Below are 24,142 nucleotides of genomic sequence, written 5' to 3'. Positions count from 1 at the left end.
TATAGCACAAGTGTTTTAGCGAAGACACCCACTCACAGGAATCCAAAAAAACGCCCGAAGCCCTCAAACAGCAGGAGGCTGGAATTTCATATCGCTGCAGCATCCAGTTTATTAGCCATTACTAATTCAGACACAAGGATACGCGGGGGTCAACCTTCCTGAGGTAACATCAGGCTTTTTGCGCTGCTCCAATCAACACCAGCTGACCGGCAGCTTTTCCCCAAATCCGACAGATGAAGAGGCGTATGTTCACCGAGCTCGTCATCCGCCCGACCAGATCCAGAAGAAATGATTACATAACCATCGAATATCATTAAATGAGACGATGCCGTTTTGGAGCAACAACATGTTTTTGTGACAGTGAGGACGATGTTGCCCATAGAGAAGCCCGGCTGAGGGGCAATCCCTCCCACCCTAGTCGGAGTCCGTCACAAACAGACACCTGCACATTGTGAATGAGCCGGAGGAGCCCCTTCAATCCGAACCCAAGGCTCCCAGACCGCTTCATGACGACATGCATACACTACGTACGCACATACGCAACTTCTCATCTACCTGTTCAATCCACACACTTTGAGCTGCAACAGTTTACTGGCAAACAAAAAAAAAACGGCAAATGCGGAGGAGTGGTCTTACCGTGCAACGAGCCTATGTTGCGGGGACATCGGAGCGCATACGCCGCGTGTCATCACACGATGAATGGGAAGCGGCGGCCGGCCGAGAAGGTGCTTTCACGTCAGAAGATGGGCAAGTGCTCCTTTTTTGGAAAAGCCCTCAGAGGAACGGAGCGTAGACGGAGGAGGAAGACGAGGAAGGGGGAGGAGGGGGAGGAGGGGGAAGGCAGGAGGAGACAGCAGTGTGCCGGGCCGGGCTGCCGTGGATCACCTGGAGCGCCGTCGGGCTCCGCATTTACTCCTCCACTGCGGTAGCGCGAGCTGCTTGTTTCACAGGCTCCCACACATCACCGCAAAACCAGGACGCGGATTCTCCGTTGGCGCCGGATTCAGGATTCTGCAGCTCTGTCGGCCCCCATCAGCATGCGCGCTGACGTCCCTCTCAAAGTGCGCCGTTCCCTCACTTGTATCTCAGGCGGTGGCGCTTTGTTGGCACTCGTGATGAGTCACAGGTGATGTTCTCGCTTGGTAATGACTCGTGCGTGTCATGAAACGTCAAGCGCCGTAAGGTCTCAGGCAACATCACGTATCATCGCTGGCAATTGAGATGACTCCGCAAACAAAAAAAGGAACGGAAGTTGTTTCTTGGACAAGCGGGGGGGGGGGCCATGTTGATGTCATGGAGAGTCGTGTCCAAATAAACGGGCTCTTCGTTGGAAAGGAAGCCGTGAAGGAATCCATCCATTGACTTTCGATCTTGTTCAAGGTTGCCGCAAGGCAAACTACACCCTGGATTGGTCGCCAGTAATGATCTCGCGCTCACATTCACACTGTTACTAAGAGGGAACTGAAACCCACACTTGCCTGCACAGAAAGTCACATTCTAAAAACATTTGGGTCAAAAATGGGCCAATTCACTTCTTGGCTCAGGTTGACCCAACTTTCTGTGTTGTTTTGTACAAAATGACCCAATTGTATGGGGGATTTTGTGTGAAACAACCCAGAAAAGTTGGCTCAAATTGACCAAAGTAGTGAATTGCCATTTTTACCGGAATTGACTGAACCATTGCAGTTACTTCATGCAGAAAATGTCATTGCAATACTCATCACTTGATTATTGCTATTACTGCCAACATATCATTAAAAACATCGTCCAATCAGGTAGCAACTTTTGGTCCGATGATTAAAAAAAAAAAAAAAAAACGTTGGCCCAGACTTTTTTTTTTATTGATTTGGTACGACTTGACTATCGTAAAATGTGCAATTATAGTTTTTTTTTTTTTTTAAGATAATGAGTAGCATTACTTAAAAAAAAAAAAGACGACTCAATCTATTTCCACACAGGTAACGAAGAGCCCACCACATTTGTGTCAGCATGTTCCCACTTTTGGGTATCTCTAACGATGTCTAATTTGGAATTGATCCAAATTGGGATAGTCGGGCCTTGGCAGAGATCGTACGGATTGCTATGCAAGTTTGTTCCATGTTAATGAGATGGATTCGGTAACAACTACTCAATCGGTGTCATCGATTAAGTGCTATGCCAAAAACGGAACCATCACATTTTGGTACCTATAGGTGCAAAGATGGAGGATTTTTTAATTAGTTTTTGAAGAGATTTTTTTTTTTCTTCCATAAGGAACTCTACGCTCTACTTAGTGCCATTGTAGTCCATCTCGTCATTGTTCTGCCTTCGACGTGACCACTCATTTCCCAAACTTTTAAAATTACACCCACTCTCTCATTTCCCTTACTTCATCCGCTTCTTTTGTGCCCTGCAGCACAGCGCAGCTCTGGGGTCAAGAGACAATGTTAAAATGGAAGGAATATCTCTTTGGATTGATTTTAGGCCATGAGTGCGGCTCATTGGCATTCTGATCGAGTGCAGGTAGTCCTCAAGAGAAATGTGTGTGCTCTTCTTTTGACGGGGGTAAAAAAAAAAAAAAAGGCATGTAAACGACAGCAGATCGAAGAAACAAGGACAACACAAGGCCAACAGAGAAATGGGAATTAATTATTCGAGATGAATCAAATCTGTGTTTGGAAAAAAAAATAAACTAAAAAAAATACAATAAAATGACAGATCATTTTAAATAGGCAGTGTGCATTATTTAGTGACATCTAGTGGTGACCTAACGTAACAATTTTTAAGGCATGCACACGACGGTGCTCCAGACAGACCACACTTCGCAAGGCTACCACCAATTACTAACAATGATCATTTGGAGTGAGCGAGTAGGAGCAAGAGTGGCTCACAAGAACTCGATGGCGCGGCTAACGAGCGGCTAGCGCAAGAAGCTAGCAAGAGCAAAGCAGAGGGAGACACTCAGCGACGACCATCTGCAGGCCACCTTGTTGTGGAACGGAAGCGGCGGTCGACCAATTGGGTCCGACACGAGCTGCGAGCACGACCTGTCGCTAACTATGTTAGCGAATATCTGTAGCAGAACGATTGCGACGAAACATGTCAGCTTCCTGTAGGGCGCGGCACGACCTATGTAATGTAATTAGCGATTACAAGATGAATGATTATATTTTAAAAATGTCATTGATGTGATGAAAAAAATTAATATTTTTTTATATTATTGAAATTCATAGTGGGTTTTTTAAAATGAATGAATTATTAGTTCACCACTAGATGGGGCTAATTAATACACGCTAACCCTTCAAAAATGATCCTATCTCTGATCATTTTGGAATTTTTGTTTTTAGGATTTTTTTTTTCTTGGTTATCAATAAATTTGAAAATAATAAGTATGATTTTTTGGGGGGGGCCAAAATGTAGAACATAATGAAAGCAGCCATTTTATTAAAAATATTTAAAAACTTTTTAGTGATGATTTATTAATTCAATTTATTTATCTAAGACTGAAAGGTTCAAATAAGAATAATAAATGTGTCTCTTGTTGTCATACACGTTACTGAAACGATGTTGGAAGTTCAGCTACTTATTAGCTGTGGATAAAAATGCCACTTTAGTCAGTATAAGCAGCTGCTATGTTATGAGAGAAAACACTTCCACCTAGTGGTGCTACATTGTGGTGGTATACTGTCCCCCCCCCAAAAACAACAACATCTGAACTCTCTACAATAACGCTACTATTGTTAGCATTATCTCTGACAACAAGTTCACACTGTCTGAAAATAACACTCAGCTTCAACCTTGAGAAAAAAATTATCAAATGAAGAAACATCACACAAGCCGAGCGATTTCCCTTCATATCCACCATAAGCGTTTTTTTTTGCTGACAAAGGCAGGAAAATCACAAAACGAACTCTGGAGTCATTCCTGATGTGTAAATGCACCAAAAGTCACACTGTTAGCATTTGAATGCAATCTTCTCAAAATGAAATTTCAATTAAAAATGATAATAAGATACAGCTATTAAATGAGCATCCTTGTAGCAAGCTTGTTGGAAGCGTGGCCACCTTATTTGTAAGTGAGCATTTGGATGCACAGGAAGGCAAGTCGAGAGCACCGATAATAATTGTGTCATTTTGTACCAGATATGTTATCTGTTCAAATGTTATCTACTTCTGAGAATGATGTTATGATCCGGGGTACGTTACAAAAGAAAAGTTACATTTTCAGCACTTTGGTTGTCCACATGTGACCAACTGGAAGATGCTGACCGCATTTGAAAACTGAAAGAAATGTATTCAACGATACTTGAATCAGCAGCTTTTGTCCGGAACTATTTTTAGATAATAAGGTAGACATATTTTTGGCACCATGATATAACGTTGACTCAAAATCTTCTTTCAAAATGTTCAAATACTCTTAGACTGATAGTGTTATTATTTGGCATGTTCGTGTCATTGACATTCATAGAAAGGACATATAAAACTCTGGTGATATGAAATGCTGAGAGTATGTAACGCCAAATTATAAATTAGATTTTTTTTTTATAAATAAAAAATAAAATCTACAGATACCACTGCCACATTACATTTTTTTTAATTAAAAATCCCAAATTCCAAAACTTTTTTGTTTTATTATAAAAAAATTAATAAAAAAATGCTCCTTCTCGCAAACTCTAAACTAGATTTTTTTTATATATATATATATATATATAAGAAATTTGACAAATTCTCCTACTGATGCTACATAACACCCAAATTCCAAATTTGTTTTTTTAAATTAAAAAATTACCCCTACTGATACAACTTACATTTCAAATTCCAAATTTAAGTTAAAAAAATTATAATAATTTATCTTACTAATATTAAATAACTCCCAAATTAAAATTTTGATTTTTGTTTATCTTAAAAAAAATTAAACAATTCGTATTATCTACTACTGATATTGTGTAACTTTCAAAATTTCGATTTTTTTTTTAAATACTCCTACTGATACAACTTTACTCTCAAATTCAAATTTCCCCCAAAATTTTAATTTCTCTACTAATCCTAAATAAATCCCAAAAATCAAAATTGGATTTTTTTTTTTAATGTAAACAAATCTCCTAATGATACTACATAACTCCTAAATTCCAAATTTGAATTTTTTAATTTTCAAAATGACAATTTCTCCTACCGATACTACATACAGCAACTCCCACTCTCCTTAATTAATAATCCTGTGTGTGTCTTAAGAGTGACCCCCCCCCCCCCCTTCACAATCTATCAGTCACGACTCCATTGCTGACAACCTGCTCAAAGAAAGTCAGACATCTTACCTGAATCTTTGTCCAGGAAAAGGCAGCAGTGAGTCTGTAGTAACCATGGTAACACCTGTGCGACAAAATGACAAATGTACACGAGTACAATGCTGCTGAGTCACTCCACTCACAGTACATCGACTTCATGTGAGAACAATGAGGGGTCCATTCAAAGTGGAAATTCTGTACTTGATGGGATTAACTGGTTCCCAGTTCCCACACCCACCCACATTGAGGTCCTGCACAACTTTAGATCCCCCCCCCCCCCCTTCACTGGTGTGTATGCCCACGTGATCTAGCGTCCATAACAATAACAACAAAAACACGCTTCGGCTGCAGGTCGGCGCACGTTACCTTTTTCATGGCTGACATGTTCAATTCACGACGAAGGTCACTTCCTCGCGAGGCTCTCGCACCGCCGGCTAGAGGCGATCATGTCTCCCGGCTTGTGTCCAAGATGAGGGAGGTCACTTATCCCCGCGGGGGACGCGCGCGTGGAAAGTCTGAGCGTCGGGAGGCATCCGTCTGCATGCGTGGATGTGGGAAGCGCTCGTCCAGATGTGCGCTCGACCGCCATGTTTTTCACCCCCTCCTCCTTTTAAAGTCCGCAACCACACTTGGGAGGATCTGTTGTGATGCGCTCACAACTTCTGAGCTATAAATAGTCTGACGCGCTAATACGCCTCGCTTAAACTTAAATTCAAATTCATTTGGGTAGAATTGTATTTATGTATATTTATTGTATGCTTAGTGGGCACAACATTAGGTACACTTGCACAATCATAATCTTCAATACGTTATGCTTGTGAAGATGCAGACAATATATTTTTTGTTAAAAATAACGATGGCGACAATAATAATAATCAGGGGTGTGCCCAAAAAAATCGATTCTCATTTCTCATCTCATTTAGTACGATTCAGAATCGATTTTAAATGTCCCAAAATTGATTTTATTTAAATTATTTTATACGGTCTTCTCTTTGTTTATGTGTGCCTTAATTGGGAGCACTGTTCATGTTGTACCCGATTTGGCCACTTAGGGGCAGTGTGGTTCCACGCGGTCTGATACACTGTTAAGTTGTAGCCGCATTAGAGAGTAGAAGGAAAAAGTCACAATCAAGTTATTCCAATAAAAGTAGTTTTTTTGCAGCGTGGAGCCGTTCTTTTGTGTGATAAAAGTGCCGTGAGTAGCGCGCTAATTAGCATTAGCGAGTCAGACAGGAGTAGATCTTTACGATACCTTGAACATCTATAAATTGAAGCAAAAATCAGTCAATCAAATCATTATGAAGCAAAAATCGAATCGCACACCCCAAAATCGGAATTGAATCGAATCGTGAGACATTCAGATTCCCACCACTAATAATAATAATAATAAAATGGATGTATTATTATAAAACTAATAATACACTCATTGTATAAGCACGCAAGTCTAAGTGAAAATCTTTTTTTTTAGCAAGCTTAATTAAATAAATAATGCGATTTTATTGACTTCTTCTATCTTGTGCATTTGCTAACCGCCAATCAGAGCTCCAAACACTTTCATGAAATCAAGACTGCGGATGGTATGGCAAACAATGACTTCTCAGCCATGTTGTTTGCGAGACTGAAATGCATTCAGACGTAGCATGGCGACTGACCACCCCGTGGCTACCACGTAGCTCTGCCACTGGCGTCGATCGCTTCCGTTTGCTGCCTTGTAAATCGATTCATTACTGCTCCCTCAATGTGGTCAAACGGAGGAAAAATAATTCCATTATCGTCGTCATTGGTAACAATATCGAAATATCTCCAGTGTCGAGACTGAACTCTGCCTCCCAGAGGACAACAAGCACTTTGGCGGACAAAACTGTGGTTGAAGAACGAGACGCCGTCCCGCAACAGCATGTGACCAGACTGGTGACCAGCATGAGGAGGACGTGCCATGCTGTTGCGCCTGTGTATGATTCCTCCACACGTCCACTGAGGCTCCTGATTGTTGAATGAATAAATTGTTCAATTGTCAATAATTCCATTTCAATTCTAAACCTCTGCTGCTCATCACTTTCCAACAGTTTACATTCATTGCCACGAAGCGCTGTTAAAACAAACAAATAATCCACCAGACACAAATTTCCTTACTCTTTGTGTATTTGAACTTCCTATCTATATAAGCATTACATTGTACACAAATGTAAATGAATAAATAAATGATCACAATCGCAAAAAGCCTCCAGCCTCTCTTGCTTAAGTCCATTAAGTATTTGATTGATTTGTGATTGCCGGAGAAAGAAGCAAGTGTTAACATGTGGCCATCTAGTGACCAAAATTTGCACACGCACGATAGTGCAAGTTGCAAATTTGAGACAAGATCATTTAGTTATTTATTTACGATTTTTAATACACACACACACACATATATATGTATATATGTAAAATATTGATTTATTCATTAGATGTATTTAAATTTACTGTAAGAAGCCAGTTTTTATGGAAGCGTATTGCATTCACTTGAAAAAAAGACACTTCTGTTTGTCTGACTTTTTTTTTAAGTTTTTTTTTCTGTTTTATTGAATAATTATTTTCTGTTTTTCAACATTTTGAAATAATTTTTTTCTTACTTTTGGGGGGGGGAGGCTTTGTTGTTGTGTGGTTTTTTAGAAGTATTTTCTGTTTTATTTATTGTTTTTTATTCCGTTTTTCAAAAATATTTTTTTTCTGTCATTAAAAATATATATTCTGAAAAGCAGGGGGGTATTAAAAACGGGGAAGAAATTCAGGAAAAACGGGAAAAAATACTCAGGAAAACTGGAAAAAAAATCAATAAAACAGAAAATGTTTGTCTTTACTCTTTAACCGGCGGCAGTGCGAACTGCATTGCATTCAATGTATAGCTGCTGCGCAAGCCCCAAAGTTCCTCCCTCTTTTTTGACGCATTAAAGACGAATGAAACGAGTTCGGGGGCTGCAGACTCCGCATTTAACTTCAGGACGGCGCCCACATTTCTATAAAGCTCTCCGCACATTAGAACAGCGACGCACGTCATCAACGTGACATTTCGAGGAGGGGCCGCACAAGATCGACAGGCGTGGCCCACCGGAAGTGAACGGCGTGCAGGCAGCTGCCAGGTGAGCGTGCGTGCGTGAGTGGAAGTCCCATTTGTAAAGCCTGCGTGGGTTTTGGGGACGACGAGTTTTGAAGTCTCCGGAGCCGGTCGAAGTTCACGCTTGATGTAAGCTGTTTGGCACGACAGCGCGTCATCACGGCTCATGGCGCTTAATACGTCATCGACGTCATACTATGAGGTCAATCAAGGGCATTGTAAATTGATTGACACTCGCTTTAAGCACTTGACTGTAGCTATCATGTTGTTGATAATCATGTATGTCGCGTTGCATTTGCTGAACAGCTAGCATGTTTTTTTTTGTATTTGGAAACGGCAGACGATGTGTGTGTGCTGTTCAAACGCTGCTGTTTTTCGTTTTAGATTGGCTCCCTCTTGTGCAGACACCATCGAGCCCTGCATCATCATGGGGAATATGAACTACCGTCCCTCAGCAGGTGCATCAAATACAGAAAAGTAACACACAATTGTTTTGTTTAAAAAAAAAAAAAAAGTTTTTTAATCACATTTAAAATCCACATTTTTTATTTTTTATTTTTGGGTTGCAAGACCAAATCACAGATTCAGGAATGTGACAATTGATGATAAAATGGCACATATTTTGCATTATAAAATAAAATGGCAGGTCAAGTAGGCAAATCACTCTTAAATACTGCGGTAGTGACTGCACAGAATAAAATAACACAAAAATCGGATGACATTTAAAAGATACTATCAGAAACTTTTGAAAGCATATATGAGAGAGTTATTAAGTGAGAGAAATCGAGAGAGGACTTTTGCTTACCAGTCCTCCCTTCTCCTCTAGATTTCTTCCAAACTCCCGCAATGCCCTCGGAGGTCGATCTGACAGCCATGGCCTTATCCTCGAGATACCCTCACAGGTCGCAGACGCCCTCACTGGAAATGGCCGCCCACGCCTCCCTCAGCACCACCTTGGCAGTAACGGACTGGGCGCAGCGGCTGTCCCCCCCCTCCGAATGGGCCATCTTGAGCGTAGACGGCGTCAAGACTCCCAACGTGAGTGGCGACGTGGCGGGCCGCGACGACGCCCCGGCGGTCAGTCTGTGCAGCCTGACATCGCAAAATGCGTCCAGGGCGTGGCCTCTGGAGCAGAGCTGGCAGGAGAGCGACAGCGGGCTGGAGGCGCCGGCCGCGGCCGAGAGGTCCGGGGAGGAGCTGAGTCAGGCCTTGCTGGGCCTGATGGAGCGCCATCGTACCTCCGTGGGCCTCAGTCTCGGCGGCGACGCTACGGCAGAAGCTGTAGGTAGGCCGTGTCTTTTATTGCCGCTGGATTGTCTCTGTGATTCGTTTCCTTGTACCAAAACCATGCCCCAAAAAAATTGGTTATTTTCTCCAAAACAATCCTAAAAGTTGGGTCAAATTGACCTCATTTAGTTTATTTTTTATTTTTATCTAACTGTTTTTAGAGTGTGCCTTGTCTTCACGCACAAAAAAACTAGGTAGCTCTTACCTTGGTTTGGGTTATTTTGACCTAACAAATTCGGGTTTACATTTGATTTGGGCTGAGGAACTGAAGCTTTTTGACAGTTTTGTGTACTGAAAATGAGGTCAATGTTGGGTCAAATCCTCAACCCAGTTACTGCACTAAATAACCCCCTTTTAGACCCAGCACTAAATTGAGCTATTCCACCCAATTGGGTTACTTCGGACCCAGCAGTTTTAACAGTGATATGAGTTTTTCAAGTTCAAAAATCAAATTTTGGTAAAAAAAAAAAGAAAAAAAAGTCGACCCGCTACTTGTGTGTCATTTTCACCCAAAACTGGGTTGTGAAAATTGGGTCAAATTGACCCAAGTAGCAATTGGTTACATTTTTGACCATCTTTTTTCTTTTTTTTTAACCTGGCAGTTTTAAACAAAAAAAGTACAAAGAGCAATTCATTATCTTGAAATAAGGCTCGTATCGGCCCAATACGGATACCTGGTGTCGGTACTCGGCCGTCCCCAATTAACTCATTTGCTCCCAAAAACAAATAAATAAGTTATATTTTAAATATTACTATGCTCCCAAAGACGTATTCATAATTTTGTTGAATGTTTTTGTTATGCTAGAGCATACAGAAGGCTTTGATGCAGCCTCTGAACTGCAGAGAACAGGTGGAGCAATGGTCGTTATTACAAAAACGGCCAGCAGGTGGCAGCAGAGTATAAGATCAACCAGGGCCGTGTTGCAAAAAAGCTCTTTCCCCCACTGTTTTAAACAGAATTTCGAATAATGATGAAACTTAGCTCTATTCTAATGCTAACAGATAGAAATGTACTTTTTTTTTCCTGATGAAAGAAGAGACTCTAATCTTTCTTTCGGCAGGTTCCATGTTTTTATAGCAATAGAGCAATATATTTTGTGGGCCTTGCAAAATCAGTCAAAATCCAGTGAAACAGCCTGGAGCGAAGGGGGGTTGCTTCAGTGAAAATGGCTATGAGTGAATGAGTTAATGACATTTGCATTCATTTCAATAGGGAAACATGATTTAGGATTATTGTGAGTGTGGTCGTGGAGTGAATTGAATTGGTAAGACAAGGCACCACGGTCCAATAATAATAATAATAATAATATAAAAACAAAAATTGTGTCAGTTTTGGGGGGCTGGAAGTGAATTCAGGAATTGTAATTATTTATATTTGCCACAAGATGGCGTCAAAGCACTCCCAAAGTTACAGCTCACTTCAACAAAGCTGTTACTGCTTTGGCCTGAAAACAAAACAAAATAAAACAATATACATGTGTAACTGCCAAAGCGCAAATATAGCTGATGTAATGTTGTCTTTCGTTTGACGGCCAACTTGTAGCAGCTGAATCAACAGTGCACCAGCTGCAAGTCGTGCACGCCATTGTATCCTCATTTCTATCCATTTGTCTCAGTCAAGCAAATTGTCAACAATTTTATCAAATACGTCCATTCATGTTTTCTATAAATAACTTTTTTTAGCGATGATGTCACAAAAACTTTCCTGTACTGAAAACATGACTTTGCAAAGCCCTTCAATAGGATTTTTTTTCTTTTTCCTTTTTTTTCTCGTGATGCTGATCAGTCAACTCACGTTTGTAATCAATCATTTTTACATTCGCTTCATCCTTTCAGAGCTGGTCCGACAACTGATAGCAGAGAGAGACAAACTAGCTGAGGAAGTGAACAGCCTGCGAGAGACATTAAATGTGAGTTCTTTGTTGTTTTTTGGCTTGCTTTTGCCTCGAGAACACTTCTTTCTCAAGATGATCACTCCCCTTTTTTTCTTTCTTTTTTTTAAAACTGCCATAAATTCATTAAAAAAAAACTAAAAGAATATTAAAAATTAGGAGCAACAGGCTATTAAAAATTTTTGGGGGTACGTTTAGAACAGATATATAATTTGTGATAATCGTGAATTAGTGAAGTCATGCGATTAATTACGATTAAAAAATGTAATCGCCTGACGCCTCTAATTTTTTATCTTTTTTTTCTTCTTTCTTATTTTTTAAATAATTGTAATAATTTTTTTTATAATCTTTTTTTAATAAAAGATTATCAAAGACTAGGAGTGTCAGGTGATTACAATTTGTAATCATAATTAACTCATTCACTGCCATTGACGGCAATAGACGTCAATTCATTTGAACTATTTCTATTAGTTTCACATTTTTTTCCACTTTTGTTAACAAGAGTATGAAAACCTAGAAAACATTTAGAACAGATATAAAATTCGGGATTACTCTAGTGAATTCACTGTGATTAATTACAATTAAAAAATGTAATCGCCTGATGCCCCTAATAAAAAAAAAAAGAAGAAAAAATATATTATTAAAAAGTTAGGGGCGTCAGACGATTACATTTTTTAAATGGTAATTAATCGCATGACTTCAATAGTTAACTCGCGATTTATCACAAATTTTATATCTGTTCTAAATGTACAAAACATTTTTTTTAGGTTTTTATACTGAAAAAATGTGAAACTAATAGCAATAGTTCAAATGAGTTTTTGACGTCTAGCGCCGTCAATGGCAGTTAATGAGTTAATCACATGACTTCACTCACGATTTCAATCACAAATTTTATATCTGTTCTAAATGTACAATAAAAAAATTCTAGGTTTTCATACTCTTGTTTGTTAACAAAAGTGGGGATTTTTTTTTTTTTTAACTAATAGAAATTGTTCAAATAAATTGTTGACGTTTTTTAGCCGTCGATGGCAGCGAACGAGTTAAATGACAACCCCCCCCCGTGCCTTCTCCCCTATCAGAACGAGAAGGTTGAGTGGCAGCAGTTCCAGATGGACCTGCTGGCGACGGTGTCGGCGGCCGACCGTCTGCGCTGCGACTCGGAGCAGGCGCTCGGCAAGCTCCAGGACGACCGCAAGAGTTTGCAGGACGAGCTGGCCGAGGCGCACGCCAAGCAGCTGGAGACGCTGCGGGAGCTGGAATGTCTGCGCTCCCAACACACCGACGTGTGGTTCAAACTGTCCTCGCTGGAGAAGAAGCGGCAGAAAGTGGACGGGAGGCTCGTGGAAGACCGAAGCAACCCCGCGGAGGGCGATGAGATGAAAATGAAGTATTTCGTGGAGGAATTGGACGTGGAGAGTATTCCGAAACAACAAGAGGAGTGCGAGGCTAATGAAGAGAAGGACGCAAAAAGATCAGCAAGCTCACAGCTGACGGCCAAAGGTATCGGGAAGGCGTACGTGGACGCGCTGGAGAAGAAGAAGAACGGAGGCGGGCGCGATCCCAGGAGGATTTTGATGTCATCTGAAAGATCTTTGTAAGTGAAGCTCCCGCCTGCAAAATGCTTTTATCATGATTTTGTTTGCGCTTTTCTGTTCAAAGCCGCACATTTAATTGACATTGAGGGTGTTAAATTTCCAACGGTGATTTTTCACTGCAGGTGTCGCCCACGATAAACTGGGCAAGCAAATCTCATGTAACATTTGAAAGATTTTCTCCCACAGGAGTCTGTCCCGTATTCCGTTGCCGGTTGACTCGTGTCACAATAATGACGCCATGAAAACAAGCTCAACGTTGCCACAATTCAAGGTACAGCACATTCAAGTCTGAAATTAGCCCAGTTAGCAGTTAGCTAGCAGTTAGCCCATGTTTCTAACTTCTTTTTTTAATCGGTAGAAAGAAGAGACAACACAAGGGAAGAAGACGTCTCACATTTTAAGGCGCCAGGACAGCTGGACAAGTTGTCACACGGGTAATTTGTTTTTTATTTTTATTTTTTGTTTTGATGTTGTTGTTTTTTGATAGTTTTTTTTTTTTTTTTTTTTTCACACGGTTAATTTTAAAACTCCATCAGGAACAAAATATGTCATTGAACATGCTTACACAGCGCCAGAAGGAGCAGTCCAATGATTTGAATTGATGCATTAAATCATGAAGCACAAACTGATTTATTCTGTTGTCATAAAAGTACAATTTTATAGAGTGCTATTTTTATTATTCTGATTCGTTGGTTAGTTCACTTTTTTTTTTTTTGCCAACGAGTGACTAATTAAAAACAAATATGAGTCATGACCTAGTGACCTTTTCCAGTGTTAGTGGAGACTTCCGGAGATGTGGAAACTTCTGCCATGGCAGATGTTCCCTCCCAGCCATCCGCACCGCAAATGGATGTCACATGCACAAAGCCACCTCTGGGTAATTTATCCATGTTACCCCGGAGAGCCAACTATTTCAATACAAACACTTTTTTTTTATTTTTTATAATTCAGGAAGTGTCAGAAAAGTTGTAGGACTTGTCATAAAGACGTCTCGTTTAAACGTGTATTTGGTGTGACACTTTTTTTGTTGTTCATTAGTTGCAGCAAAACAAGATGAAGACCCGCCCTCAGATGCCGTCAAGTGAGTGCTGTTTTTATTCTTAACTCATTCACTGCCATTGACGGCTATAAACGTCAAAAATTCATTTGAACTATTTCTATTAGTTTAACATTTTTTCCACTTTTGTTAACAAGAGTATGAAGACCTTTTTTTTTTTATTGTACATTTAGAACAGATATTATATTTGTGATTAATCGTGAGCTAACTATTGAAGTCATGCGATTAATTACAATAAAAAAAATATCGCCTGACGCAAAAAAAAAGATTATTAAAAATTAGGGGCGTCAGGCGATTACAATTTTTAACCGTAATCAATCGCATGACTTCACTAGTTAACTCACAATTAATCACAAATTTTATCTGTTCTAAATGTAAAAAATGTTTTCTAGGTTTTCATACTCTTGTTAGCAAAAGTGAAAAAAATGTTAAACTAATAGAAATAGTTCAAATGAATTTTTGACATCTATAGCCGTCGATGGCAGTGAATGAGTTAATTAATTGTATTTGCATCTATTAATGTCTGACAGGCTATTAATACATTTGAATAAGACGTGTAGTTCATAATTTGATGTCATTTGCATATTATGAGGATACATACATAAAAATAAAAATAAACAAATTTTGACATAATTTGCAGACCTCCGGATATACCCCGCGCACCGTTGCGGCGTTTCGGGAGCACAAGAAGGACCCTGCTGACCCAGTGTCAGAGTTCCACTGAAGGCTATCAGGTTCGAGAGCGCGCACTTTCCTCTTTTCAAACGGCAATCAGGCAGTGTAGTCCCAGTTACACTTACACTTTTTATTTTTTTTATTTTTTTTTGCTTACAGCACATTGAGATCACCAACTTCAGCACCTGTTGGGAGGACGGTTTGGCCTTCTGTGCCTTGTATCATAAATATCTGCCTTCTCTCATCCCTTACAACAGCCTCAAACCGGCAGCCAAGGTAGGAGACATTCAAGATTGCAATAGAATCAATACAAGATCATTTTATTATTATTATTATTATTCAGGGCTGGGCGATATGGCCCAAAAACAAAACCTCAATTATTATTATTTATTTTTTTAATAAACTTTAAAATTGCCACAATTAAGTATTTGGTAGCTATTGTAAACCACCCATCCAGCATTCTGCCACAACTCGCAATAACTGGATGTAGCAGAACATAAAAACAACAGCTTTTAATAATAAGCTAGAAGACAAAATTCAATTTCACGATTCGGCAAATTTTCAAAATGGCGATTAATCAAATTAATTCAATGTATTGCCCATCCCTATATTATTATTATTGATTTATTTATTTTTATTTTATTTTATTTTTTTAATATCATTTAAAAATCTCCCCGTCTACTCCCCTCCCCAGAAGAAAATTCAAATTCACGATTCAGCAAATTTTCAAAATGACAATTAATCAAATTAATTTGATTTATTGCCCAGCTATATTATTATTTTCATTATTATTATTACTTTAATTTTTTTTTTTTTTAATGATTTTAAAATGTTCTACTCCCCAGAAGGAACATTTGGATCTTGCTTTTAGGACAGGAGAGTCCAGAAGACAAAATTCAATTTCACGATTCAGCTAATTTTTAATGATTTGATTTTCAAAATGACAATTAATCAATCACGAATTTGATTCATTGCCCAGCTGTATTATTATTATTATTATTATTATTATTATTATTTTGATTATTATTATTATTATTGTTACTTTATTTTTTTTATTTTTTTTTAATGATTTAAAAATGTTCTACTCCCCAGAAGGAAAATTTGGATCTTGCTTTTAGGACAGGAGAGTCTGTTGGTATCGCAGCCACTCTGGTGAGGCTTTATTCACAGAAACATTATGAAATATGTTGTTAAATCATTTTCTTGGCTTTATAACCTCTGAGCTTGATAGTTGGAATGCATGACATTGAACAAACCTCCAAACATGTCCAGCTTTTCCAGAAAGCTAATGTGGTTTTTGTTTGCGCTTTTTCATGGTGACCGCGCGTCAGTCAATGGAGGACATGCTGAAGGACGACGGTCCAGACTGGCGCAAAGTTCAGTGTTACGTCGAAAGCATATTTCATCACTTTGAGGTGGAGCTACCAAACACGCAAGGCGTTGACCGTGCACCTGCTGTATGACTGGAATGTATCGTTTTAAGGAGCCGCGCACACAACTCGTGCACCGGCCAGCATGCCTCGTAACGCCCCGGCAGAAGACGCTCCACAGTGTTTTGTTTTTTTCCCCTGATAACGTTGCTCACACTGGGTGAGGCGGCCAGGTTTGTTGCACTGACTACTTTTTTTTTTTTTTTTTGAACAGAACTGATCACCTGCCATGCAACTGCTTTTCATGTTTGCTTTGGTGGCCTTAGAAGCACTGGTTTGCACTTTATTTCTTTTTAAAGAAAATGATCACTTTAAAGGAGGCTGTTTTTGAAATTGGGGGGGGGGGGGCACTGTTGTCGTTTTAACGTGTTAAGCGTCATCATCTACTGTAATGGTCACGTTCATTGCCTGCATGCAGCCACACTTAAGACATGAACTGAATTTTTGCTGTTAAGGTTGTTTTCTTTTCTTTTTTATCGCATCCATCTGAGGAGCATCTTAAGTTGTTGTTCCCTGAAGATTTAATGCATTAATAAAGATATATTTGAACACTGTTCAGTGATGCTGTTTCCACTAGTAAAATATATATAAAAAAAAAAAAAAGGACTTCAGGTAACAAAAAGTGTCTACATCTGCTGCCATGTCAAATGTTGTCCATTGAAACTTGAGCATTCAATTGTGACTTTATTCTTTTAAAAATAGCTGATTAGGTAATTTAAGAAGAAAAAAAGGACAAAAAAATTAGCTGTTTAACAAAACATTTTATTTTTGCTTCGCTGCATGGAACAGAACAAACGATACAACAAAGCATTAAAATATAACTCTTAAGATTGTCCTAATTTAACGAGAAAACAGTTGTATATTTTGGGGCGAGGGGGGGAAAAAATTCTACAATGCTGTTTAATCTCAAAGTTGAGAAAAATTGAAAGAACAAAAATGACCAGTATTCGTTATTCATTTGAATTTGTGTGTTGGTGTTCAAAGGAAACTTCTCCCAAAATACACAAAACAATTATTTATTTGCATACAGTATACAAAATCATGTGGAAATTGAGTGCATGGAAATGTTTAAATACAAAAGCCTGCTGACAAGTATGTTTTTAAAAAATAATTAGCTCCATGAAATTACATTATTGGTGGAACACATGGTTTTCTACACAATGTAACATTTTAAAGATGGAAAAATGACATTTTCATTTTGATGCAAGAAAATGGTTGTTTGCCTCCGTTTGCCCTGCGATTGGCTGGCAACCAGTTCAAGTGTGTAGCCCGCCTACTGCCCGAAGCCAGCTGGGATAGGCTCCAGCGACCCTTATGAGGACAAGCGGTTGAGAAAATGGATGGATGGCTCTCTTATGAGGCTGGAATGGCGCCCCCTATAGGAGGTGTTGATAGAGGCGGCAGGAGCAGAGACTTGAGTTTGGCTGACATGGCTGCTATTTCAGGGTCTTGGCTTTCATACATCTTGACCAATCGGGCAAACTTCAGGACACCTTTAATGAGAAGCAGACCTTTTAATTAGGCAAAATTCACAAGTTGAGAGCCATTTGACACATTTTACCTGCATTCCAACTTCAAGTCTCACATAAATGGGACTAATCTCACCTTCTCCTTCGTTGTTGAAGCCGTATGCTTTGATGACTTCCTGTTGAATCAGCGTCGCCACGGGGAGCACCAGCTGGAGCATCTTGCCCATGTCGTTGCACGCGCTCTCCCGTGCCTCTTCCATCCTCACAGCATTTTCCGGCACAGAGAAGGCCTGGATCACCTCACAGAGCACCACTGGGACACACACAAACACACGCCTGATTGTTATTATTTTTTATTCTTGAGTTATATTGATTCCGTTAAGGATTGGCCTGCTTGAGTATTTAAGTAGCACTAGTAATTTTAAAACTAATTATTTTTCATTCATGTAGTATGCAGTATGTTACCTCTGGTCTGCTCGGCAGTCAGGGTGGGCTGTTGTGCTGGTGCAGAGGCCATGCCTGGAAAGAGACTAGGAAGAGAAGACAGGAAATTAAAATGTATACTGTACAATACTGTAACTCATCATCATCATCATCATAATAATGGAGGGGGGGGGGGTGAATTTGGTCGATTACGTAAGGTTAACGACGATATCGAGTTCGTCATCTGTTCTGTGGAAACGTCACATCACTTGTCTAGTGTGCTTAAATTGAAAGACGGGCTTTAGTTTGCGTTGGTGTGACGTATTGACAATGTGTAACGTGAATGTTTGAAAAGCAAATAGTGATCACGACCACAATTAGGTGTGGTTTGAATTGATGTCTCGGCGATGTCTCTTGAATCTTATTCTAACAACATATGAGGAATTTACCATATAACGTGTGTTGATAACACATAAAACCCTACAAAATGTAGCATATTAGCATCAAACTCACCACAACGATGAAAACAGACAAGCCAAAAAGCACCGTGCACCGACGGCACTGATTCGCGACAGTCGTTTTGCGACAGCAGCCAGTTCTGCTTTCAGGCAATCGCGCCAGATAACGTAAACAACGTCAAAGTAGTGACGAGGAAATGTCACTAAAACGAGGCTACGTGGCTGTCAAAGCACATTTGTGAACGTTGGCGGTGTCGATGGGCTGTATGGATGAAGCTTTAGCGGCTACGGACACATAGAGAGTGACTTGTTTACTTTCCCCAAATGGAGCGGAGGCTTGCAGATTTCAGGGCTCGGCGACAGGCTAATAAAAGGGCTTCCAGTCGAGATCAGTTCATCTCCTCTGTTCTTTCAACTCGCCTGGAAGAGCCTTCAGCACACACTGATGACCAAAATTTAGACCACGGCTCCTCAAAAGAGGTGAATACTTCACCTTGTACGTTGTTTCTCCAGGTGTTTCAAGCAGTCGAAGAAGCTCTCCACAAATTCAATATTGTTGTTTTAAATGAGACATGTTTTACATGTTCACTATTTTAATCATTCCACATTTTGACTGTGTTGTGCTTTTATCAAAAATACACGAAGGATCAAGAATTGTAGTAAGTACACTTAAATTGGGTGTTTTTGCCTTGCTGAACTCCGAACACAAGCAGTTCGTTGCCATGGCGACAAGTTGCAGAGCTACTGTGCTGTATTTTGTACCCCCAAAGCTAAACAAGCTAATTTACGTGTCACAAGAGCGGCAACTAAAACAAATATTGTAATAATGAATTAATCTGCCAGTTATTTTGTCCAAAACAGGACATTATTAGCACCATTTAACATAAATGAACAATGATTCACTTACTGGTTTTGGTCTATCTTGTCAGTAAGTAGGCAAAAAATCTTGATCATTGTCTTCCCAAAGCAGATGTTTGCAAATGTATTATTTTGCACACACAAAAAAAGATAATTATTCTGCTTTCCATGGAGGACAACTGAAATGAGAGGATTCTTGTGTTCCTGCAGGCCGGTAGGGTCGCGGAGAGCTCGTGGGGAAGATGGCTGGTCACGAGAAGATGCCACTTTTCCAACATCACTCTGCTCAAAGTCCTCCTCTGGGTGGTCCTGCTCGGCTTTTTCGTGGAACTGGAGTTCGGCTTGCCCTTCTTCGTCGCCTCCCTCTTCTACTGGCTGTACGAGGGACTCCGCGACCCGGATGAACGGGAGCCCGGGGAGATGAGCGCTTATTCCGTCTTCAATCCGAACTGTCAGCCGCTGCTGGGCGCTCTCACCGCCGAGCAGTTGGAGGCGGAGATGGGCTACAGACCCCTTGTAAACAGTTGAAATGCTTGTTCAACTGTACTGTAAATGTTGACTTGAGAATTGTAATTGCAGTGTTTGTTGATGTTATTAAATGTCATTTGTCTATTGACGGTTATTTCCATTATTGTTTCACATTTGTGGTAATGTGATGGATGTGTCATTATTCAGGAAAATTTGATATTTTTTTAACCTAGGGTTTTAAAATGCCAAATCATTTAATGTGGCTGCCTCACACTGGAGATGTTCTGGGTTCCAATATGGGCTCACACTCCAGCAATATTAGGTTAATAGTCGCAGAAAGGAAAGAAAATAGTCCTGCTGTATACTTTTTCTTTTTTTTTACCAACTGGAAAAATATTAATGGTTTTGCAAGTTCACCGACTGTACACAAGGGGCACTGTCGCATTTTCACGGAGCAAGGCGCCTGTTTAAAAACAAGAGCGTTACCGTAATTTCACTTCCGCATTTGTTGACTAGTCTACAATCAGTAGTTTTAGTGTTGAATGAGCCCTGTACTAACACTCACGGGGTCATATTTCCTAATATTATTACAAAGTGAAATAAAATGGTGGTTATTTGGGATTTAAAGTACTTTATTGAACGACAAATACAACTATTGCACTTGTGAAGTGGTTTCAAACTGGTATTATCTTGTCGCTCACTGTCTGCTCTTTGGACCATAGGTGTTTTGTTTTCTGGCTCCATTTCAAATTGCTGTACGACAGCTGTTCATAATTGCACGCTTTTTCTTGTGCATATGCCGACACCAGTAAGTATTCCTGATACTTTGCTACTTTATTCATGTGTTAAGTGTTTCTAAAGCAAATAAACGTCACATGCTAGCTTGAAGCTTCCCGTTTAAGTGCACAGCTGTCAGTCCTTCGTTAAACATCTTGCCTGTCTATTATAAATGTATTGTACATGTTAGACACATTCATAGCGCGTGTGTTTCGCTAAATTGTATTATATGTGACGTTTACATTCAGTATGGCCACACTTCTATTGTTTTAAGTACAGTAGATAAGGCATTGCAATACTTTATGAATACTTTAGTAGTATGGTCACGTGTGTATTGTATACTTCAGCAATGTCAGGAAGTCCTGCTGTGGTCCTTCGCTTGGTGGCCTCCGCTTACAGTGTGGCTGAGAAAGCTGGAGACATAGTGAGAAAAGTGCTTCACCGTGGAGACCTTGGCATCGTGGAAAAGGTGAGGGATTGGCCCATAGATATGTCTATAATGAGACTAATTTGTCCTTTTTTGCATGTAGGAGGGGGCCCATGATCTGCAGACACTTGCGGACAGACTTGCACAGCAGAGCATCTGTGCTTCGCTGTCCAGACGCTTCCCAAAAATCACCATTATTGCCGAGGAGGTGAGTGTTTTTTATTTTTTTGTGCTTCCTCCATATTCCAAACACCTGCATGTTGCGTGTCTATGTGCCTGGTCCAGTTCATCTGCCACCCCATTGAGGACGATCTCTAGATAATGTATGCATTTATAACCATATTCATATGAAACCCGTGCAGGAACTCCCAGCTGAGGAGATTACGGAGGACCTGATTGAAAACGGCCAGGCAGAAGAGATCCTTAAGGAAGTCTGTCCGGCTGAATATAGTGAGCTGAAAGAGGAGGAGGTAACAAGCAGTACATTTTCAAGCATCATTTGTGACTGGGTTGTTAGTTAAAAGCAGTTTTCTGACGTGAATGCAGTTTTTGTGATGTTGCCTTTTATACACTGTAACAGTGGCTTGGACATCTGCATTTCTTTCTTGATTGTAGTTTCGACAGGATATTATTGACTTTTTGAAGTGAAATGATAATGTTAAAATTGGTATACTAGCAGACATTGGGTCAGTTTTTTTTCTTCTGTTTCTGTCTTTTGAAAATATTAGCTAGTTGTGTGGGTGGATCCAGTGGATGGCACAAAGGAGTACACTGAAGGTGAGTACATCTTATATACAAATAATGAGGGTAAATGATGTGATTTATTGACCCGTACCGGCGACAAATGCAATATCTTGAAACTAAATGCAAATTTCATGAATTATGGACCAAGGGGAAGAACATATTTTGTAAAAAATACTCTACTAATCATTTAACTATCAGAATTCAGAAACGTGTGTGATTGTTTTTTTTGTTTTTTTTAACCACACATATTGTGTTTAGATTCACATTTTAGGTTGTTACTAATTAACATTATAATTTGTGATTTTTATAATTTTTATTAGTAGTATTAATTATGTTTTAGATTTTATCTGGAATTAAAATGTTTAAAAAAAAAAAACCATGGTAGTTAACATCAAGTATTTTTTTCCCCTTTAGTCACCTGCCTGAGAGATTTAAAGTATTTTACTCAATTGAAATAATATTATTAATGTTAAGCATTTTATGAATCGTTTTTATTAACATTGGAATTTTCAGTTATTAAAAAGTGTGTTTTTTAACCACACGGTTCGTTTACATTATATTATTTATTTATTTTTAACTATCTGTAATTATTAATGTTAATTATATTAGTTGTTTTTAGACTTTATTTTTGTTAAAAATATAATAAATTATAAAAAAAATTAAATTATATATTGTGCATTTACTTCTTTTTTTTTGTTTGTTTTTTAATTGATGATTGAAATGACCAAGTGTTTATTAATCATAATATACGACATGTTGCTGCACACTTCAGGTCTCCTGGATAACGTGACGGTGCTGATCGGAATCGCCTACGCAGGCCGACCAATTGCAGGTGTCATCAACCAGCCTTTCTACAACTACCAGGTCCAGACCAAACCAATTGCTGTCGCTCTCTTTCGGCGACCGCTTTACTCAAAGAGCTCGTCTGTCGTCAGCTCGGGCCAGGGACGCGTTTAGGGAGAACCATGTGGGCGATGCGGGGGCTGGGCGCCTTTGGAGTCGAGATGCAAGAAGATGCGGACAACAAACGCATTGTGACCACCACCCGTTCCCACAGCAGCAAGCTTATAACGGATTGTGTCAATGCGATGGAACCTCACGAGGTTATAAGAGTGGGCGGGGCAGGGAACAAGGTAAGATGGCTTCCTTTTGCCGCGCTTCAATGGACTTTTAAGCTCTCGTTTCAGAAACAAAGGGAGTTATGTAACTGTAAACGACTCGGGGGGTCAATAAAAGGACATATCTCAATTGATATACTCCATTTTGTTTTTGTTTTATTATCAATAATTGTCAATAAGTCAACAGTGAGCTATCTGTCTGCAGATCATCCAACTTATCGAAGGCAAAGCGTCCGCTTACGTCTTTGCAAGTCCAGGAACCAAGAAGTGGGACACGTGCGCTCCCGAAGTCTTTCTGCACTGTTTTGGCGGTACGAAAAACATCACTTTTGGATTCAGCATTTTTTTTTATCCAGCTTCTAATTGACTCGAACGTGTTATTTGGTCTACCAGGTAAACTGACGGACATGCATAATAATCCGTATCGCTATGACGCCGAGGTGAAGCGCGCCAACTCCGCTGGCGTCCTGGCGACGGTCAGGAACCACGAGTACTACGTCAGCAGAGTGCCTCGGGCGGTGCTCGAAGCCCTCAAGTCCGACTGAGGCTGGTCTGTCACTCGTATGTGGTACTCGGACAACACACAAGACACTTGCATACATTTTAAATTGAATGCCAGAGGAGTAAGTCAACTTAATTTGTTTGAATAAATATTTACTCTCAATCTTAATACGTATGAGTTAAGTGATTTTTTATTTATTTATTTATTTATTTATTCATTTTTAACACTACTGACAAAATAATAATGATATTCAGCGTTCAGGTGAAATTTTAATAGTTTAATACTTTGACATCTGGGAACTGTTTTAGAGAAGGGATGTCTCCAATTGTTGTAAAGTAAAACATTGGTTCCATTAAAAATGCAATATAATACAAAAACTATTTAAAAATGTTCAAATCAATTATAAATTAAGGAAAGATATACTTATAAAAACCTTACAATATGTATTATTGTATATAACATCAGTGAGAAGTACAACAAAAAATGGAGTCAACTTTAAACATTTCTTGACAATAATATGTTAAACATGACATTGTGATTAATATTAACTTGTGGAACACGAGTTCTGAAGCAAAATCCAGCCGTTTTTATCCATCTCAGGGAGC

The 24,142-nt window shown here is 39.5% G+C and overlaps 5 protein-coding genes across 15 annotated transcripts in view; 3 read left to right on the top strand and 2 right to left on the bottom strand.

Annotated features, from left to right (window-relative positions):
• The window catches only part of dlgap2b (discs, large (Drosophila) homolog-associated protein 2b), a 53,282-nt gene extending 47,436 nt beyond the window's left edge, over positions 1–5,846 (bottom strand). For 4 of the 5 annotated variants that reach the window (XM_086061582.1, XM_086061583.1, XM_086061584.1 and 1 more), the window contains exons 1-2: positions 5,630–5,846; positions 5,294–5,348 (exon numbers count right to left, since the gene is read on the bottom strand). In XM_086061582.1, the coding sequence (XP_085917708.1) occupies positions 5,294–5,348; positions 5,630–5,647 (73 nt within the window). In that variant the 5' untranslated portion in view covers positions 5,648–5,846. Of the gene's footprint in view, positions 1–636; positions 1,798–5,293; positions 5,349–5,629 lie in introns of those variants that run through there. The other variant, XM_086061585.1, reaches the window with a different exon arrangement.
• Positions 1–16,623, top strand: part of LOC147158673 (cytospin-A-like) — a 62,465-nt gene extending 45,842 nt beyond the window's left edge. For 3 of the 7 annotated variants that reach the window (XM_086061590.1, XM_086061587.1, XM_086061588.1), the window contains 12 exons: positions 8,742–8,815; positions 9,184–9,642; positions 11,481–11,554; positions 12,616–13,130; positions 13,318–13,402; positions 13,490–13,565; positions 13,904–14,008; positions 14,170–14,212; positions 14,829–14,922; positions 15,023–15,139; positions 15,956–16,015; positions 16,195–16,623. In XM_086061590.1, coding sequence (XP_085917716.1) covers positions 8,785–8,815; positions 9,184–9,642; positions 11,481–11,554; positions 12,616–13,130; positions 13,318–13,402; positions 13,490–13,565; positions 13,904–14,008; positions 14,170–14,212; positions 14,829–14,922; positions 15,023–15,139; positions 15,956–16,015; positions 16,195–16,326 — 1,791 coding nt within the window. In that variant the 5' untranslated portion in view covers positions 8,742–8,784 and the 3' untranslated portion in view covers positions 16,327–16,623. The other 4 variants (XM_086061589.1, XM_086061591.1, XM_086061593.1 and 1 more) reach the window with 4 other exon arrangements.
• Positions 16,624–17,034: 411 nt separating this feature from the next.
• Positions 17,035–18,799, bottom strand: grcc10 (gene rich cluster, C10 gene). Its single transcript, XM_086060863.1, has 4 exons — positions 18,699–18,799; positions 18,228–18,292; positions 17,899–18,075; positions 17,035–17,786 (listed from the first exon to the last, which is right to left on the bottom strand). The coding sequence occupies exons 2-4, from the start codon at positions 18,277–18,279 to the stop codon at positions 17,647–17,649; spliced, it is 369 nt and encodes a 122-aa protein (XP_085916989.1). The 5' UTR covers positions 18,280–18,292; positions 18,699–18,799; the 3' UTR covers positions 17,035–17,646.
• Positions 18,767–20,117, top strand: saysd1 (SAYSVFN motif domain containing 1). The gene is made up of 2 exons (XM_086060862.1): positions 18,767–19,123; positions 19,712–20,117. Exons 1-2 carry the CDS (start codon positions 18,968–18,970, stop codon positions 20,027–20,029), a joined length of 474 nt encoding a protein of 157 aa, XP_085916988.1. The 5' UTR covers positions 18,767–18,967; the 3' UTR covers positions 20,030–20,117.
• Positions 20,118–20,488: 371 nt separating this feature from the next.
• bpnt1 (bisphosphate nucleotidase 1) lies at positions 20,489–23,705 on the top strand. Its single transcript, XM_086060861.1, has 9 exons — positions 20,489–20,777; positions 21,094–21,215; positions 21,277–21,381; positions 21,536–21,643; positions 21,902–21,950; positions 22,690–22,781; positions 22,853–23,050; positions 23,241–23,346; positions 23,429–23,705. Exons 2-9 carry the CDS (start codon positions 21,096–21,098, stop codon positions 23,578–23,580), a joined length of 930 nt encoding a protein of 309 aa, XP_085916987.1. The 5' UTR covers positions 20,489–20,777; positions 21,094–21,095; the 3' UTR covers positions 23,581–23,705.
• The last annotated feature ends 437 nt before the right edge of the window (positions 23,706–24,142 follow it).

This window comes from Leptonotus elevatus, chromosome 18 (assembly GCF_054856555.1).
Source record: "Leptonotus elevatus isolate MCC_2025b chromosome 18, RoL_Lele_1.0, whole genome shotgun sequence".
Taxonomy (NCBI): Eukaryota; Metazoa; Chordata; class Actinopteri; order Syngnathiformes; family Syngnathidae; genus Leptonotus; species Leptonotus elevatus.
Note: the sequence above shows the minus strand (reverse complement) of the source record. Positions and strands in the feature narration are given on the sequence as shown.